Source organism: Sus scrofa, chromosome 2, assembly GCF_054392235.1.
Source record: "Sus scrofa isolate SSC_HxYL_T2T_F1_AM1 chromosome 2, Sscrofa_HxYL_maternal_Yorkshire_Landrace_v2.0, whole genome shotgun sequence".
In the NCBI taxonomy this organism is placed as follows: domain Eukaryota; kingdom Metazoa; phylum Chordata; class Mammalia; order Artiodactyla; family Suidae; genus Sus; species Sus scrofa.
In genome coordinates, this window is record NC_139384.1 from 69,329,180 (window position 1) to 69,345,616 (window position 16,437).

Below are 16,437 nucleotides of genomic sequence, written 5' to 3' on the forward strand. Positions count from 1 at the left end.
TCTTCCCTTTTTTTTTTTTTGGCCACACCCACAGCAAAAGTCCCAGGGAAGTTCCAGGACCAGGGGTCAAACCTGTGCTGCAGCTGCAAAACAAGCCACAGCAGTGACAATGCCAGATCTTTAACCCTCTGCACCACCAGGGAACTCCCCCATTGCTTTTTCTTTATTTTATTTTATTTATTTTTTCTGCTGTACAGCATGGGGACCAAGTTACACATACATGTATACACATTTTTTCCTCCCATTGTTGTGTTATGATGTAAGTATCTAGACATAGTTCTCAATGCTACACAGCAGGATCTCATTGTAAATCCATTCCAAGAGCAATACTTTGCATCCGTTAACCCCAAGCTCCCGATCCTCCCACTCCCTCCCTCTCCGCCTGGGCAGCCACAAGTCTATTCTCCAAGTCTATGCTTTTTTAATCAAATACCTTCCCAGCACTGAGCTATAAGGAAGCCCAGACCAAGTGGAAAAGCCATGTATGGTTGTGCCAGCAACATATTTGTATGGACAAGACTTCAGGTAATTCTAACCCCCCCCCAAAAAATATATATATATATATTTTTTTTTTGGCCTCACCCACTGCACGCAGAAGGTCCTGGGCCAGGGATCGAACCTGCACTACAGCAGCAACCTGAGCCACCACAGTGACAATGCCAGATCCTTAACCTACTGAACCACCTGGGAACCTCTGGCCCCAGATTTTAAGTCTTCCAGGTGAGGCCCCAGACATGGCAGAGCAGAGACAAGATGGTGACCCAGAAGGTCTATCATCATATTCACTCAATAGATATCAAGCCAAATAAAAATAAACACACAAAATAGTTATCAAGCCAGACAGTGTTCCAGGCACACAATAACAGGAATTCCAAGGAGAACAAAGGAAATAAAGGTGAGGAAATCACCAATGATACCATTCAAGAAAACTTCCTTGACCTAAAGCCCACCAACAGATCACACAATGGATGGAAATAGCACACCATCTTGAAAAGATCCAAGAAACAATAAAGATCACTACAAAGCATCAAGAATCTTAGTTTTAGACTTCTCAACAATACCCATGATGTGAGAAGAAAATAAGAAACACCTTCAATTTTGAAGGAAAATAATATCTAACCTAGAAGTCAATACTCAGACCATCAGTCAGGTGTGAGGGTGAAAATAAAGATATATTCATACATGGAGGAGCTAAAAAAATTAAATTCCATGCATGATTTCTCCCAAACCTAAAAGGATATGCTCCAACAAATTAGGAGTAAACCAAGAAAGAGGAAGGACTACCCAGGAAACAAAGTATCTAACTCAGGACAGAAGTAATGCTAAACCTCAGGAAGATGGCAATGTGCAAGCCTGAGGTGAGGGCTGAATACCAGGTGAAGTGGGCAACTCGCCCAGCCTGGACAGACTGGAGGCTAGAAGAAAGACTTCTCCAAAAAGGTGAAAGTGAAAGTCCATCTGATGCCATAAATATGAGAGAAGAAAAACAAATGTGGAGTTTGGGCTTGAAGTAGAGATAAACACATAGAAGACTAATAAATACAAAAGCAACCAATAACTCCAGAGAAAATACATAAAGTCGTTCAGTTCTTATCATAAACAAGCATCCTTTTGGCAGTCTATTTAACGCCACATTTTCAGTATTTGGGGCTTTTTGTTGGTGATTTCACTGTTTAAAATGGGCCCTAGGCATAATACCGAAATGCTGTCTAATGTTCCTAAGCACAAGAAGGCTGTGATGCACCTTATAGAGAAGATACACGTATTAGGTAAGTTTTGTTCAGACATGAGTTATAATGTTGCTGGCAGTCAGTTCAACAGTAATGAATCAACAATATATATTAAATGAGGTATCATTAAACAGAGCACACAGAAAACAAGATTATGTATTGATTGGTTGATGAAAATGTTCTGATCAGAGGCTTGCAGGAACCTAATCCTGTATCTTCCCTAGGAACAATGGTTCAATATTTGCTAACTCAATGTTTGCAGCAACTTGATAGAATAAAACTACCAGAGATAATGAGAATCAACTGTAATAATTTTGGGACAATGAAGGGATAGAAAGATCTATGTGTCTGTGTATGTATGGGAGTGGATATGTGTACAGTATACACAGGGACAGGAAGAGTGAGGACGGGGGATAAATGGACATCACATCTTCATATTCCATGAAGGGAGATGACAGATCAAATCTCAAAGTGAAAAAGTGTAAATATTGTCTCATAAGCCATTTAGAGACATGGAGGTGAAGTCCAACAGATTCAGATGAGAGGAAAGACCCTCCAAAGTAGAGTTCTAAGATCCACATGTCTGATGGTCAGTTGGGAGCTTAGAGAGGTGAATTAACACACTCAAGGTCACACAGGAAGTAGAAAACGGAACAACCCAGAAGCAGGCTCACTGGCAGGATCCCTCTGCTCCTCCTCAGGATTGCCTCAAAGCATTTATCAAACATTCACCTTGTACCACGTGGCAAGCCAAGGGCCCACACTGCATACAGCAGGTGCTCAATTCATGATTTATTTTTTATTTTTTTTTAGAGCTGCACCTGTGGCATATGGAAGTTCCCAGGACAGGGGTCAAACCAGAGCTGCAGCTGCCAGCTTATGCCACAGCTTGTGGCAACACCAGATCCTTATTAAGCCACTGAGCAAGGCTAGGGATCAAAAGCACAACCTCAGTGGGTTCTTAACCCACTGAGCCACAACAAGACCTCCTCAATTCATGCTTTTCTTTTTTTTTTCTTTCTTTCTTTTTTTTTTTTTTTTTTTTTTTGTCTTTTTGTCTTTTTGCCATTTCTTGGGCTGCTCCCGCGGCATGTGGAGGTTCCCAAGCTAGGGGTCCAATCGGAGCTGTAGCTGCCAGCCTACACCAGAGCCACAGCAACTCGGGATCCAAGCTGCGTCTGCGACCTACACCACAGCTCACGGCAACGCTGGATCCTTAACCCACTGAGCAAGGGCAGGGATCGAATCCGCAACCTCATTGGTTCCTAGTCGGATTCATTAACCACTGCGCCACAACAGGAACTCCAATTCGTGCTTTCTTGAAGGAGGGGCATGCTTCATCTTATGAATGAAGGAACTAAGATTCAGAGGGCAATGTGCTATGGGCTAGCAAGGGGTAGAGTGAGGGCCATAGCTGGACACTCTGGCTCCAGCTACCAAGCTGATGGCAATCAGCACCAACATTTCTGAGCACCTACTGTGTGCCCACCTCTCCTCTAAGAGCCTCCTGTGGGTGATGGCAATCAGCACCAACATTTCTGAGCACCTACTGTGTGCCCACCTCTCCTCTAAGAGCCCAATAACCTCATGAAAGGGTACTAGTGTCACAGCCATGGGGAGAGGGCCATCAGCAAGGGTGGGAACCACAGGAAGCAGCCCCCATAAGGATGCTCCTTGTCCACAGATAATACAACAGGAAATGCAAACTCTGAGGCTGCAGCTGCTAGTGCTTAGGTTACTTAAGCCCTCACAGCAGGGCCTAGCCTTCACAGCCTGTCCCTTCTGGCCTTGAACCCAACCTCTCTTAAGTAGATCCACAGAGGCGGGCAGTAGACTTCTGCGCTCAGCTCCGGCCACATGCCTGGAAATGCCTGGCAGCAGCACAAGCCACCCCCACCCTGGGGACAAAGAGACCACTGTCCGCCTTTGGGCTCTTCTGGAGGCCTTTCTTGTCCCTCTGTTCCTTCTGTCCCCTCCTGTTTTCACCCTGAGCTCCAGCGCATTAGGGCAGGGAGAACAAACAAGGATGAATGTGATCAGATTTCATGACAAAAATAGAGGACAAGTTGGAAGAACTGGGGCAGAAAGCGTAAGCATTTCTGAACCTAGTGTCTAAATGCAGCCAGCCCTGGAAATTCCTGTTGTGGCTTGGCAGTAATGAACCCAACTAGGATCCGTGAGGACACGGGTTCAATCCGTAAGCTGTGGTATAGGTCACAGATGTGGCTTGGATCCTGCATTGCTATGGCTGTAGTATAGAATGGCAGCTGCAGCTCTGATTCAACCCCTAGCCTGGGAATTTCCATATGCCACAGGTACAGCCCTAAAAAGACCAAAAAAAAAAAAAAAAAAAAAAAAGGCATCCATTACCTCAGCACAACACAGTGATTAGGAACACAGACTCTGCATCCCTGCCCCTCCCTGCCTGTGTAATCTTGGGCAAATGACCTCACCCCTCTCTGCTTTGGTTCACTGACTATAACATGGGATTAGTAAGCATGCCTTCTTTATAGAACTGTGAGAGCATTAGAACAAAGCCTGGTACAGAGGGGGGCAGGTATTATACATGCTGCATTAGTTAGCTATTGCTGTGTAACAAATTAGCCACAAAATTTCTGGCTGGAGGAGTTCCCATCATGGCTCAGCAGTTAGCAAACCCAACAAGCATCCATGAGGATGGGGGTTCGATCCCTGGCCTCACTCGGTGGATTAAGGATCTGGCATTGCCTTGAGCCGTGTGCAGGTTGCAGGCGCCGCTCGGATCCAGTGTTGCTGTGACTGCGGTGTAGGCTGGCAGCTACAGCTCTGATTGGACCCCTAGACTGAGAACCTACATATGCCATGGGTGCAGCCCTAAAAGACAAAAAGACCGAAAAAAAAAAATTACTTCCTGGAAACAGCAAACATTTATTATCTCAGTTTCTGTGGGTCAGGAATCCACAAATCCAGAAACAGCTCAGGGTCTCCTGTGAGGCTACGGTTCAAGGTGTCAATTGGGGCTGTGGTCGTCTCAAGGTTTCACTGGGAGAGAGTCCACTTCCAAGTTTACTCATGTGAGACTCTCCACAGAGCTGCTTCACATGGCAGTCAGCTTCCCCCAGAAGGAGTGACCCAGGAGAAGCACCCAAGATGGAAACCACAGTCTTTTTTATTACCTAACCTCAAGTAATATCCTATTACTTTTGCTGCATTCTATGCATTAGAAGTAGTCACTGGAGTTCCCATCATGGCTCAGTGGTTAACGAATCCAACTAGGAACCATGCATGAGGTTGCGGGTTCGATGCCTGCCCTTGCTCAGTGGGTTAAGGATCCAGCATTGCCATGAGCTGTGGTGCAGGTTGCAGGCACGGCTTGGATCCTGAGTTGCTGTGGCTGTGGCTGTGGCCGGCAGCTACAGCTCCGATTCGACTCCTAGCCTGGGAACCTCCATATGCCGCGGGAGCGGCCCTAGAAATGGCAAAAAGACAAAAAAAAAAAAAAAAGTAAGTCACTAGGTCCAGTCCACACTCAAAGGGAAGAGATCATACAAGGGTATAACAACAAGGAGGTGGGGCCATCTTTGCAGCTGCATCACACAGAAAGTGTGTCAAGCTCTATGTCAGGGACTTGGCGTGGATTCGGCTCCTGCCCTGTCCCAAGGGAAACAGAGCTGGACACAGATGTCCCCTGTCCCTTGGAGCAGAACTTGGGCCTGGGCAAGTCCAAGAAAAAAATATATCATGCACTTCTGCTGAGTGCCACCGTGATGGGAGGCCATGACCACACAAAGATCAACATGGGCTCCATCTCTGCCGCCCCCACCACAGGACCCTCGATTTAAGTGGGAGAAGGAAAGAAACTCCAAAATTAAGAGGCAAGAAAGCAGACACATAAGATAATTACAGGAGTTCCCATTGTGGCGCATTGGAAACAAATCCAACTAGGAACCAATGAGGTTGCGGGTTCGATCCCTGGCCTTGCTCAGTGGGTTAAGGACCCAGCGTTGCTGTGAGCTGTGGTGAAGGTCGCAGATGCAGCTCAGATCCCGTGTTGCTGTGTCTGTGACATAGGCTGGAAGTTACAGCTCCGACTGGACCCCTAGCCTGGAAACCTCCATATGCCGCAGGTGTGGCCCCAAAAAGCAAATAATAATAACAACAATAATAACTACATATGACGAATGCTGCTAGCGGTGACAAGTTAAGCTGTGGAGCCCCATTGCCTGGGTTCACATCCTGTCCCCACTACTGGCCAGCTATGTGACCTTGGCCAAGTGACAAAACCATGCTGTGTCTCAGTTTGTTCATCTGTAAGATGAGACAAGAGAGCACCCACCTCCCAGGTTGTTGAGGGGGCTTGAAGAAGTCATGATTTAGCATGGTGCCTCACAGAGAGGGAGTACTGTATACATCTTGGCCATTCTGCCAGAGAGCAACAAGATGGGAGGGTCTGACATTTAAGCCAGCCATGGAATGATGAAAATGAAGAGCAGGAGAAGACTGACCATGGCAGAGAGAATAGCAAGTGCAAAAGCCCTGGGGTTTGGAACAAACAGGAACATGTTTAAGAACAGCAAGGAGGCCAGTGTAGCTGGAAAGGTGACAAAGGAAAGGACAGGAAATTGGGGACATGGTTGGAAAGCTCGTGTGGTCTAGATTCTAAGGGCAACAAGGTGCCGAGCAGGAAAACTCAGCAAAGGGTCCCCTGAGGGAGACAACATCGTAAGGCATCGCTAGGCAAAAGGAATGCCATTCTGTTACAGGCAGAGGAACCTGACAAGGCAAGTTGATGCGGGTGGGGGCAGGTGAACCTAAGGAGAGGTGGGGAGTCACAAGTGGGCAGGGGACAGGCTGGCAGGACCTCAGCTGGAGGCTGAGTCTTTTCTACTGCAGAGGAGGGGGTCATGGAAGGTGTATGAACAAGGGCACAGTCCAACTTGCATGTTGGAAAACCAAGAGCAGGGGCAGGAAAGGAAAACGTGGGTTCTAGAAGGTTCAGAACAAGTCAATTTGAGTGGAATTTTCCCCAGCTTCTCACCATCCCTACCACTGCACAGAGCCTCAGTTCCTTCACCTGTACAATGGGTTAATCCCCTTACCTCCCCACAGGCACCAAGACTGGCAGACCCAGAGCAGGTGCCCATGGACTCCCACGTAGAGGTTGTTCCTGAGATCTGCTCTGGTGAGAAAGCCCAGGAACACTTCTAACAGCTTCTTTGAGCAAGCCCTTCAGAGATACCTCCAGAGACCTTCCAAAGATGCCTGTAAACAACACCAGAATCCCCTCTCCAGAGATTCCCAGTCACCAGAGACCCCACCCCTAAGCCAAGTCTTGGAAGACACAGCCACCTCTCCTCAGACCCTGAACAATCTCCAAAGTCACGCACAGACCTTAAATTCTCAAAGAGCACCCCGACCTGACCACAGAGAAACCTGTAAATGGCCCTGAGGAGACAAACAACCCTTCAAAGACTTAAAAGCCCTTTACATATGTCTCAGGAAGCCCTTTCAACGTCTCTGAAAAAGTCCCCCTGAGAACCCCTAGGGACATACCAGAGTCTCTAAGGAGCCCCCAGAATCCTCCCACAGTCACCAAAGCCCCATAGAGACCCCACCCCCACCCCAAACACGCACGGCCTCCCAATCAGCCTCAGCCTTCTGGAAGCCCTACCCGCTGCCCAAAGACCCTCAATTCGCCCTCCAGCACCACTGAGATCACCAGACAGGCTCAAGGACACTGAAAACCTACTCATCTCACTCCAGAAACCCCCAAGCTGTCCCCTGCAGGTGCCCTCAGAGTCCCCCAACCCACTCTTTTCAGGCCCCAGCCCCGCCTCTAGCCCCACCCTCACCCAAACCCCGCCCCCAGTCTCCGAAACCTCCCCCAACCCCAAGCCCCGAGGGTCCCCAACTCCGCCCTTGCAGCGTCCGTCTTACGACCAGCCCACAACCAGCCCGCCCCCAGCCCAAGCCCAGGGACCAGGCCCGCGCTGCACTCACAAGAGGTCACGCCTCGCGGTTTTGCAGACGATGCGCAAGAAACGCCAGCCGCCGCCGCCTACGTAAACGCCTAGCGCCGCCGCTGTACTCCAGGTCCACGGCAACCCCAGCAACCATAGCAGGACCAGAGACGCCACAGAAGCCGAACACGCACCTGGAGTCCGCATCCTGGGGAGGCGGAGAGCTCTGAGGCCCGAGCCCCGCCCCACGACCAGCCCAACTCCGCCCCCAGGTCGAGCTCCTCTCTTTTAGAGTAAGGCCCCGCCCCATGCGTGAGAATGGGCTTGTCTCATACAGACCCCGCCCCCAGGCCAGGGCTCCGCCCCGTCCCAAATTGGGCACGTCTCCTTACGCCTAGCCCAGCCTTTTCTGTCAATCATTAGCAAAGGCCACTCTCCCAGAAACAGCTCTTCCGTCCCGTCAGCCACTGTCAGGCCCACCCCAATCCTCTACGTAGCGACTATTCTGGGACCCAAGCTCCTCCCTAACGACTTGGCCCCCAAGCCTAGGCTCCACCTTGGCCCCCACCACAGACCCAGGCCATTCCTAGTCACTCGACCAGGTCCCGCCCCCATGCGACACTACACCTCTGTTCTTGGTCCCAGAATCCACCAGCCCAGAGTGCTTGGCTTTCCTCCAGGTGCCACCTCTACCCACCCCCACTATTCATTTGGCCCCGCCCACAAGCACAAACCCATTCCAGTTTCGCTCGTCAAGAACCAAGTTGGAACTATGACCACGCCCACAAGCATACGCCCCGCCCTCTCTGAATGAGGCCCCGCCCCTGTAACTGAAGCCCCGCCCCCAGCCTAGGGCCTAGCCGGCATTCCCGGGCCCAAGTTCTACTGGCACCGGCCCCGCCCTCAAGCTTTGAACCAGTCACCACCTTCCGGGCTTATTTCGTCCCACCTAGCAACCTAGGCCCCGCCCCACCTGCCCTCCGGGCAGGCTCTCTTCAGACCTGTCGGGCTTATAGCCCCTCTGCCGAGATCCGCCCCCTTCCGGAGGCCACGACCATAGAGAGGGCCCCTTGGCCAGAGAGACGACGGCCAACAAGACCTGGGGGCTAGAACGCCCCAGCAAGGACGGCCGCTGTCTCCATGACAACTAAATTTCTCCAGCTACCAGCTTCCCTTCCCTACCTCCCCATCCCTCCCTGCGTGGAGTTTAGGAAACCCGTGAGTGCCTCAGCCGAGAGGTATAGCTCCCAGGCGCCCCCGGCCCAAGCCCTAATGGCAACCAGGATCCCTACCCCTGCGGACTAGAAACGCCCAATTCACACTCAGGGCCTGCCTGTACTGGATTCTTGTTCTAAATGCAATTCCCAAAGCCTCTTCGGTTTTAAACACACTTTCCCGGAGTTCCTGTTGTGGCACGGCGGAACGAATCCGACAAGGAACCATGAGGTTGCGGATTCGATCCCTGGTTAAGGATCCCGCGTTGCCGTGAGCTGTGGCGGCTCAGATCCCGCGTTGCTGGGGCTGTGGTGTAGGCCGGCAGCTGTAGCTCCAGTTGGCCCCCTAGCCTGGGAACCTCAATATGCCGCCAGTGCAGCCCTGAAAAGCCCGCGCGGGGGGGGGGGGGGGGGACGGGACCACATTCCAGGGATCTGGAACCCACAGCCTAGGCAAGAAGATCCAATCCCCATCTCACTCTTAAAGCTATATTCCAAGAACCCAGCTAAATTCCAAATCTATATCCCCACATCTTGTCAATTAAGTCTCAATGTTATCACTCCAGCACCCCAAGGAGAACAAAATCCACACACTAGGTCCCCACCCTTCCACAGAGTCCTAGGGTCCTAAACGCTCACCTAGAGACCCTAAAGCCCTCCCCCTGATCAGGCGAAGGCACGTGCTGGCCAGGCTACCCACCACCGTATTCCCTGGCTGACCTGGAGCTGCTCACTGACCTTCAGTCTTTGTTCTGTCGCCAGCTCCCAGAAGTTCAGGCAGTAGGCAGGCTGGGACAGTGAGGCTAAGACAGAGGTCCCTACACCTTCCGGGCTTCTGTTTGTGCAGACTCCTGGGGACTGCTCTGTGTTGTGCCCATGTGGGCCTCTGCCTTGGATCCCTCTCTCCAAGCTCCCTCTCTTCTGCACCCCTGCCCACCCCACCCTTGCTCGTTTTCTGCCCTGTTTGGCTGACCTTCTCAGCATTCTCCTTGGGAGGCAGCCAGGGCCTGCTTCCGGCACCATTTGGAGGACAGAACTGGGCAGGCGCTCACCCCCCTCTTCCCCAAGCTGCCATCAGTCCCTTCAGGCTGCCTAGGGTGGATGGAATGGGGATGAAGAGGCAGATGAGAGGTCTGGCACTGGTCCCCCTACTTTCTCAGCCAGGTGTCAGTGAAGTCAGCAATGCTCAGTAACCCCAGCCGCACTCTTATCCTGCCAGGTAGTGCTATTGTGATCACCCTATTTTACAGGTAAAGAAACTAAGGCCTTTTCTTGCTAGCTGGAGTTGAGATTCATTCGTTCACAAATGTGGGCAGAGGGGTTCCCTGGTGGCCTAGTGCTTAAGAATTTGGCACTGTCACTGCTATGGCTCGGGTTCTATGCACAACCAAAAAAAAAAGACAAATGTGAGGAGTTCCCACTGTGGCATGGTGGGTTAAGAATCTGACTTCAGGGCTCGGGTAACTGCAGAGGCACAGAATCAATCCTCAGCCTGGCACAGTGGTTTGAAGGATCTGGCATTGCTGCAGCTGCTGCATAAGTCAAAGCTGCAGCTGGGGTTCCATTCCTGGCCCGGGAAGCTCCATAGGCCAGGGGTGTGGCCATAAAACAAAACAAAACAAAACAAGAGTTCCCGCGGTCGTGGCGCAGCAGAGGCAAATCCGACTAGGAACCATGAGGTTGCAGGTTCGATCCCTGGCCTCGCTCAGTGGGTTAAGGATCTGGCATTGCCGTGAGCTGTGGTGTAGGTTGTAGATGCAGCTCGGATCCCTAGTTGCTGTGGCTCTGGCAGAGGCCGGTGGCAACAGCTCCAATTGGATCCCTAGCCTGGGAACCTCCATATGCCACGGGTGTGGCCCTAAAAAGACAAAAAAACAAAAAACAAAAAACAAAAAAAACCAACAACCACAACAAAAACAAATGTGGGCAGAGAACTTGCTCCCCTTTCTCCACTCCCTCCCCCTCCTCCTCTCCTTTCAGTCTTCCTTAAACTTCTCCTGCCTCTTCTTCATCTTGCCCTGATTCCCTCTGTTCCCCCAGTTTCCTCCCGCTCTCCTTGTGCCTCCCATTCTCCTTCCCCTCTTCAAGTTTCTCCCTCCCTTCCCTGCTTTGCTTTCCTCCACTTCCCCACCTTGCTCTTCCTCTCTCTATTCCCTCCCCTCCTCCACCCAGTCCTCCTTCCCCTCTCCCCTCCCGTCCCTCCTCCCCACCAGTCCCCTTCCCCTTCTCTGCCTTCTCTTCCTGGCTTCCCTCCTTCCCCCTTTTTCTTCCTCTGTCTTCTCCTCCCCTTCTCCCTACTCCCCCTTTCTTCCCTCTCCTCCTCCCTCCATCTTACTAAGCAAACTGAGCCCTGACTAAACAGTGCTCATCACAGTCTCTTCCAACTCTCCCCACACCTCCTGGAGATATACTGCTGGGTCCTCAGCCAGTAATCCCCAAATCTAAAAGGCTCTACACGTGGTTCAGCAACTAACGAACCTGACTAGGATCCCTGGGGATACAGGTTCGATCCCTGGCCTTGCTCAGTGGGTTAAGGATCTGGCGTTGCCATGAGAAGTGGTGTAGGTCGCAGACGCAGCTCATATCCCACATTGCTGTGGCTCTGGCATGGGCCGGCGGCTACAGCTCTGATTGGACCCCTAGCCTGGAAACCTCCATATGCCGTGGGTGCGGCCCTAATAAGACAAAAAATAAAATAAAATAAAATAAAAGGCTCTACAAACCCAATGGTTTTTTTTGTTTGTTTGTTTGTTTGTTTGTTTTATTTTATGGCCACACCCAAAGCATATGGAAGTTCCTGGGCCAGGGGTTGAATCTGAGCCACAGCTGCAACACATGCCATAGCTGCCACAACACCAGATGCTATAACCCACCCGGACTGGGGATCAGACCTGGACCTCTGCAGGGACCAAACTGCTGCAGTCAGGGGTTTGTTTTGTTTTGTTTTGTTTTGTTTTTGTCTCTTTAGGGCCACACCCATGCAGCATATGGAGGTTCCCAGGCTAGGGGTCAATTCGGAGCTGTAGCCACTGGCCTATGCCACAGTTACAGCAACACCATATCTGAGCCAGGTCTGTGACCTACACCACAGCTCACAGCAACGCTGGATCCTTAACCCACTGAGCAAGACCAGGGATCCAACTTGCATCCTCATGGGTACTAGTCAGATTCATTTCGGCTGAGCCACCATGGGAACTCTGGCAATCAGGTTCTTAACCCACTGCACCACAGCGGGAGCTGCCCAACTTTCTCTTAAGGTGGTGTCCGTACTCCAGTGGAGGGACCACTTCTCCTATGCTGTTTTCAGTGACCAATTATTCCTTTTAATCCCTGTTTATCCTTTATTTGTCCCTTTACATAATGGCTTCCCCACATCCCCAGGAACATGATGCAACACGGAGCAGCTTTCACCCTGTCACTTTCCTAAGATCTGAAAAATTCCCAATTCCAGAACATAACTGCATCAATTAAAAAAAAAATGGAGTTCCCCTCGTGGCTCAGTGGAAAGGAATCTGATTAGCATCCATGAGAAGGCAGGTTCAATCCCTGGCCTTGCTCAGTGAGTTAAGGATCCAGCGTTGCCTTGAGCTGTGATGTAGGTGGCAGACTCGGCTCAGATCCCACGTTGCTGTGGCTGTGGTGTAGGCCAGCAGCTGCAGCTCCCCGTTCAACCCCCAGCCTGGGAACTTCTGTATGCCTCGGGTGCAGCCTTAAAAATACAAAAAAAAAAAAAAAAAAAAAAAAAAAGGTTGTCTGACATATCAGTAAGCATAGGATATTGCAGCCATCAAGCTGTCACCTCACAGCCATGCCCCCACAGTGAGCCCTGAAGGAACTCAGGATAGAAACAGGATGTCCACCGTCCTAACAGTCAGCTGTTGCAGCCATTTCACCCACGCCACACACACACACACACACACACACACACACAGTGCACACTGAAGAGACTCAGGATGATAAAGCTCAGGATACTGGCCCCAGGTAGCTGAGGTGCACATCAAAGGGATGATTTCAGTGAGCCCAGAACTTGCATCTTCCCATACAAAGAAGAACGCTAAATTTGTTAACTTGAGGTGTCTGGTTTTCTTTCATTCACAATAATCTTTTGGAGTTCCCACTGTGGCTCAGCAGGTTAAGAACACGACTGGAGTCCCTGAGGATGCGTGTTCAATACTTGGCTTCCCTCAGTGGGTTAAGGATCTCATTGCCACAAGCTGTGGTGTAGTTCACTGATGTGGCTTGGCTCTTGCCTTCCTATGGCTGTGACGTAGGCTGGCAGCTGCAGCTCTGATTCAGTCCCCAGCCTGGGAACTTCCATGTGCCACAGGTGTGGGGCTAAGAAGAAAAAGAAAAGAAATCCATTTGCAGCAACATGGATGGAGCTAGAGAATCTCATACTGAGTGAAATGAGCCAGAAAGACAAAGACAAATACCATATGATATCACTTATAGCTGGAATCTAATATCCAGCACAAATGAACATCTCCTCAGAAAAGAAAATCATGGACTTGGAGAAAAGACTTGTGGCTGCCTGATGGGAGGGAGAGGGAGTGGGAGGGATCGGGAGCTTGGATTTATCAGACACAGCTTAGAATAGATATACAAGGAGATCATGCTGAATAGCATTGAGAACTTTGTCTAGATACTCATGTTGCAACAGAACAAAGGGTGGGGGAAAAATGTAATTGTAATGTATACATGTAAGGATAACCTGACCCCCTTGCTATACAGTGGGAAAATAAAAAAAGAAAAAAAAAAGAAAAAAAGAAAAGAAATCCAATAACCTTTTGAAATTCTGACTACCTGGTCTTTGTGGCAAAAATTCCTATAGAGCCTGGCTCCTCACCTCTTTGGACCAGTCTCTCAGAACTACCTGAAAGGTTGTGTCAGGGGCTTAAGCTGCAGTTTTGTCAGTCAAAGAAAACATAATTCTCAACTTTTAGGTTGTGCATTCAGTCAACAACCATCCCCAGGGACTCTGGGTGGCCGGTATAGAAATAGTCTTATCCCTGTTTCACAGATGGGGAAACTGAAGCCTGGACAGGGGGACAGAACTCAGGGCTTTGAGGCCAGACCAGATTCTGAGCCTCTCCAGCTGGGTGGCCTTGAGTAGGTTACCTCTCTGTTTCGCACCTTGACTTCCCTCTAGATGCTAATTCCACCTCCCAAGGCTCTGTGCACAAAGTCTAACAAAGGGCTTCTCATCTGGAGCATGAACAGGCACAGAGTAGGTGGTGGGGGCACAGACGGACAGGTGACTCTCTCCCCTGGGTGACTATAAAGTTCTTCCAGCCACAGCAAAGGGAATTCTTGGAACTTTCTAGAAGAATGAGGCATGAAGCACACATTGAAATAAAATAACTGGAAGGAATTCTCACTGTGGCTCAGCAGAAATGAACCCAACTAGTATCCATGAAGATGCGGGTTCAGTTCCTGGCCTTGCTCACTGGGTTAAGGATCCGGCATTGCTGTGAGCTGTGGTGTAGGTTGTGGATGTGGCTTGGATCCCACGTTGCTGTGGCTGCAGCTCAGTTTCAACCCCTAGCCTGGGAACTTCCATAGGCTGCAGTGCAGCCTTTTAAAAAAGCAAAAAATAGGAGTTCCCTTCGTGGCACAGTGGTTAACGAATCCGACTAGGAACCGTGAGGTTGCGGGTTCGGTCCCTGCCCTTGCTTAGTGGGTTAATGATCCAGCATTGCCGTGAGCTGCTTGCGGTGTAGGTTGCAGACGCGGCTTGGATCCCACGTTGCTGTGGCTATGGCGTAGGCCGGTGTCTACAGCTCTGAGTCGATCCCTAGCCTGGGAATCTCCATATGCCGCGGGAGCGGCCCAAGAAATAGCAAAAAGACAAAAAAAAAAAAAAAAAAAGCAAAAAATTAAAAAAAATTAAAAATAAATAAATAAATAAATAAAATAACTGGAAGATCACAGCATGGGAATCAAGCTCTAAGGAGCATGTGAGCACTGGGTGGGAGTGTGCATTTTCTCTTGGCCAAGTTCAAGCACCCATGCAGTAGGCGTATTGGTTTATTGGGGCTGCCATAGCAGAGTCTCTGAGTGGAGTGCTTCCCCTTCTGGCTTTCCAAGTCCCATTTCGGTGAGTTTTCCCTTTATTAATTTTCATACCTCGTAAACCTCATAGAAGAGTTCTCCATCACTGAGATCATTCTGCTCTCCGTAACCTCTTGAAGTCACAGCAGGATGGGACTTCCCAGGATTCTGGCAGAGTGAGGAAATGCTGACCAAGAAATTTTCTCTCCAGAGCATGAAGCAGGGACACATCCAGCATGGCCCTTTCTCAAAGCCTTGACAATGCAAATTAGACTCTTGAGAAGGGAAATTTTCTGGTTTCCTTTTTTACGGTCGAAAGCCAACACTGGAACTTCCTGATGGCCTAGTGGTTAAGGATTGGGTGTTGTCACTGCTATGGCTCTGGTCACTACTGTGGTGTGAATTCGCTCCCTGGCCCAGGAACTTCTGCATGTTGTGTGCATGGTGAAGAAGGAGGAGAAATGATATAAATAAGTAAATATATAGGGAGTTCCCATCGTGGTGCAGCAGAAACGAATCCGTGTAGGAACCATGAGGTTGTGGGTTTGATGCCTGGCCTCGCTCAGTGGGTTAAGGATCCAGTGTTGCTGTGAGCTGTGGTGTAGTTGCAGATATGGCTCGGATCTGGCCTTGCTGTGGCTCTGGCTTGTCTGGCAGCAACAGCTCCAATTAGACCCCTACCCTGGGAACCTATCCCGCGGGTGTGTCCCTAAAAAGACAAAAGACAAAAATAAATAAATAAAGCAAATACTAAGCTTCTTTTAGAGTATCTCACGTTTCCTAGGTCCAGAACAGTCCTGGACACCTGATGTTCTTGTGGGGGAGGGGGGGCGTGTTTAGGTCTACACCCGCAGCATAAGGAGGTTCCCAAGCTAGGGGTTGAATAGGAGCTGCAGTGGCCGGCCTACACCACAGCCACAGCAACTCAGGATCCAAACCACATCTGCGGCCTACACCACAGCTCACGGCAGCACTGGATCCTTAACCCACTGAGTGAGGCCAGGGATCGAACCTTTGTGCTCATGAATGCTGGTCAGACTTGTTTCCGCTGACTTGTTCCCACCTGGTATTCTGATTAGCCATTGCTGTATAACCAATCACTCCAAACTGAGTGGCTTCATACAAGGCTAGTCAACTATTTCTCAGGATCCAATGGGTTGCCTTCAAAGTCCCTCTGCTGGTCTCACCTGGCCCAGTCACTCTGCTACATTCTGCCCAGTGGCTGGGCTGGAAGATCATGTGTGTGACTGAGGGCGAGGCATCTAGGCCTCTTACTCTCAACCAATAGGCTAGAATAGAGGTCATAGGCCAAATCCTGCTCACTATGGGCTAGGTAGAGTTTTTACTTTTATTTCATTTCATTTTATTTTATTTTTTTGCTTTTCAGGGCCACACTGTGGGCACATGGAGGTTCCCAGGCTAGGGGTCTAATCAGAGCTACAGCTGCCAGCCTACACCAGAGCCACAGCAACACCAGATCCGAGCCCTGTCTTCGACCTACAC

The 16,437-nt window shown here is 50.1% G+C and overlaps 1 protein-coding gene across 32 annotated transcripts in view; it reads right to left on the minus strand.

Moving 5' to 3' along the window:
• Nucleotides 1-9,991, minus strand: part of SLC27A1 (solute carrier family 27 member 1) — a 32,485-nt gene extending 22,494 nt beyond the window's left edge. For 5 of the 32 annotated variants that reach the window (XM_085006277.1, XM_085006245.1, XM_085006226.1 and 2 more), the window contains exons 1-2: nt 8,297-8,447; nt 7,710-7,877 (exon numbers count right to left, since the gene is read on the minus strand). In XM_085006277.1, coding sequence (XP_084862403.1) covers nt 7,710-7,876 — 167 coding nt within the window. In that variant the 5' untranslated portion in view covers nt 7,877; nt 8,297-8,447. 32 annotated transcript variants of the gene reach the window in all.
• Nucleotides 9,992-16,437: the final 6,446 nt, after the last annotated feature.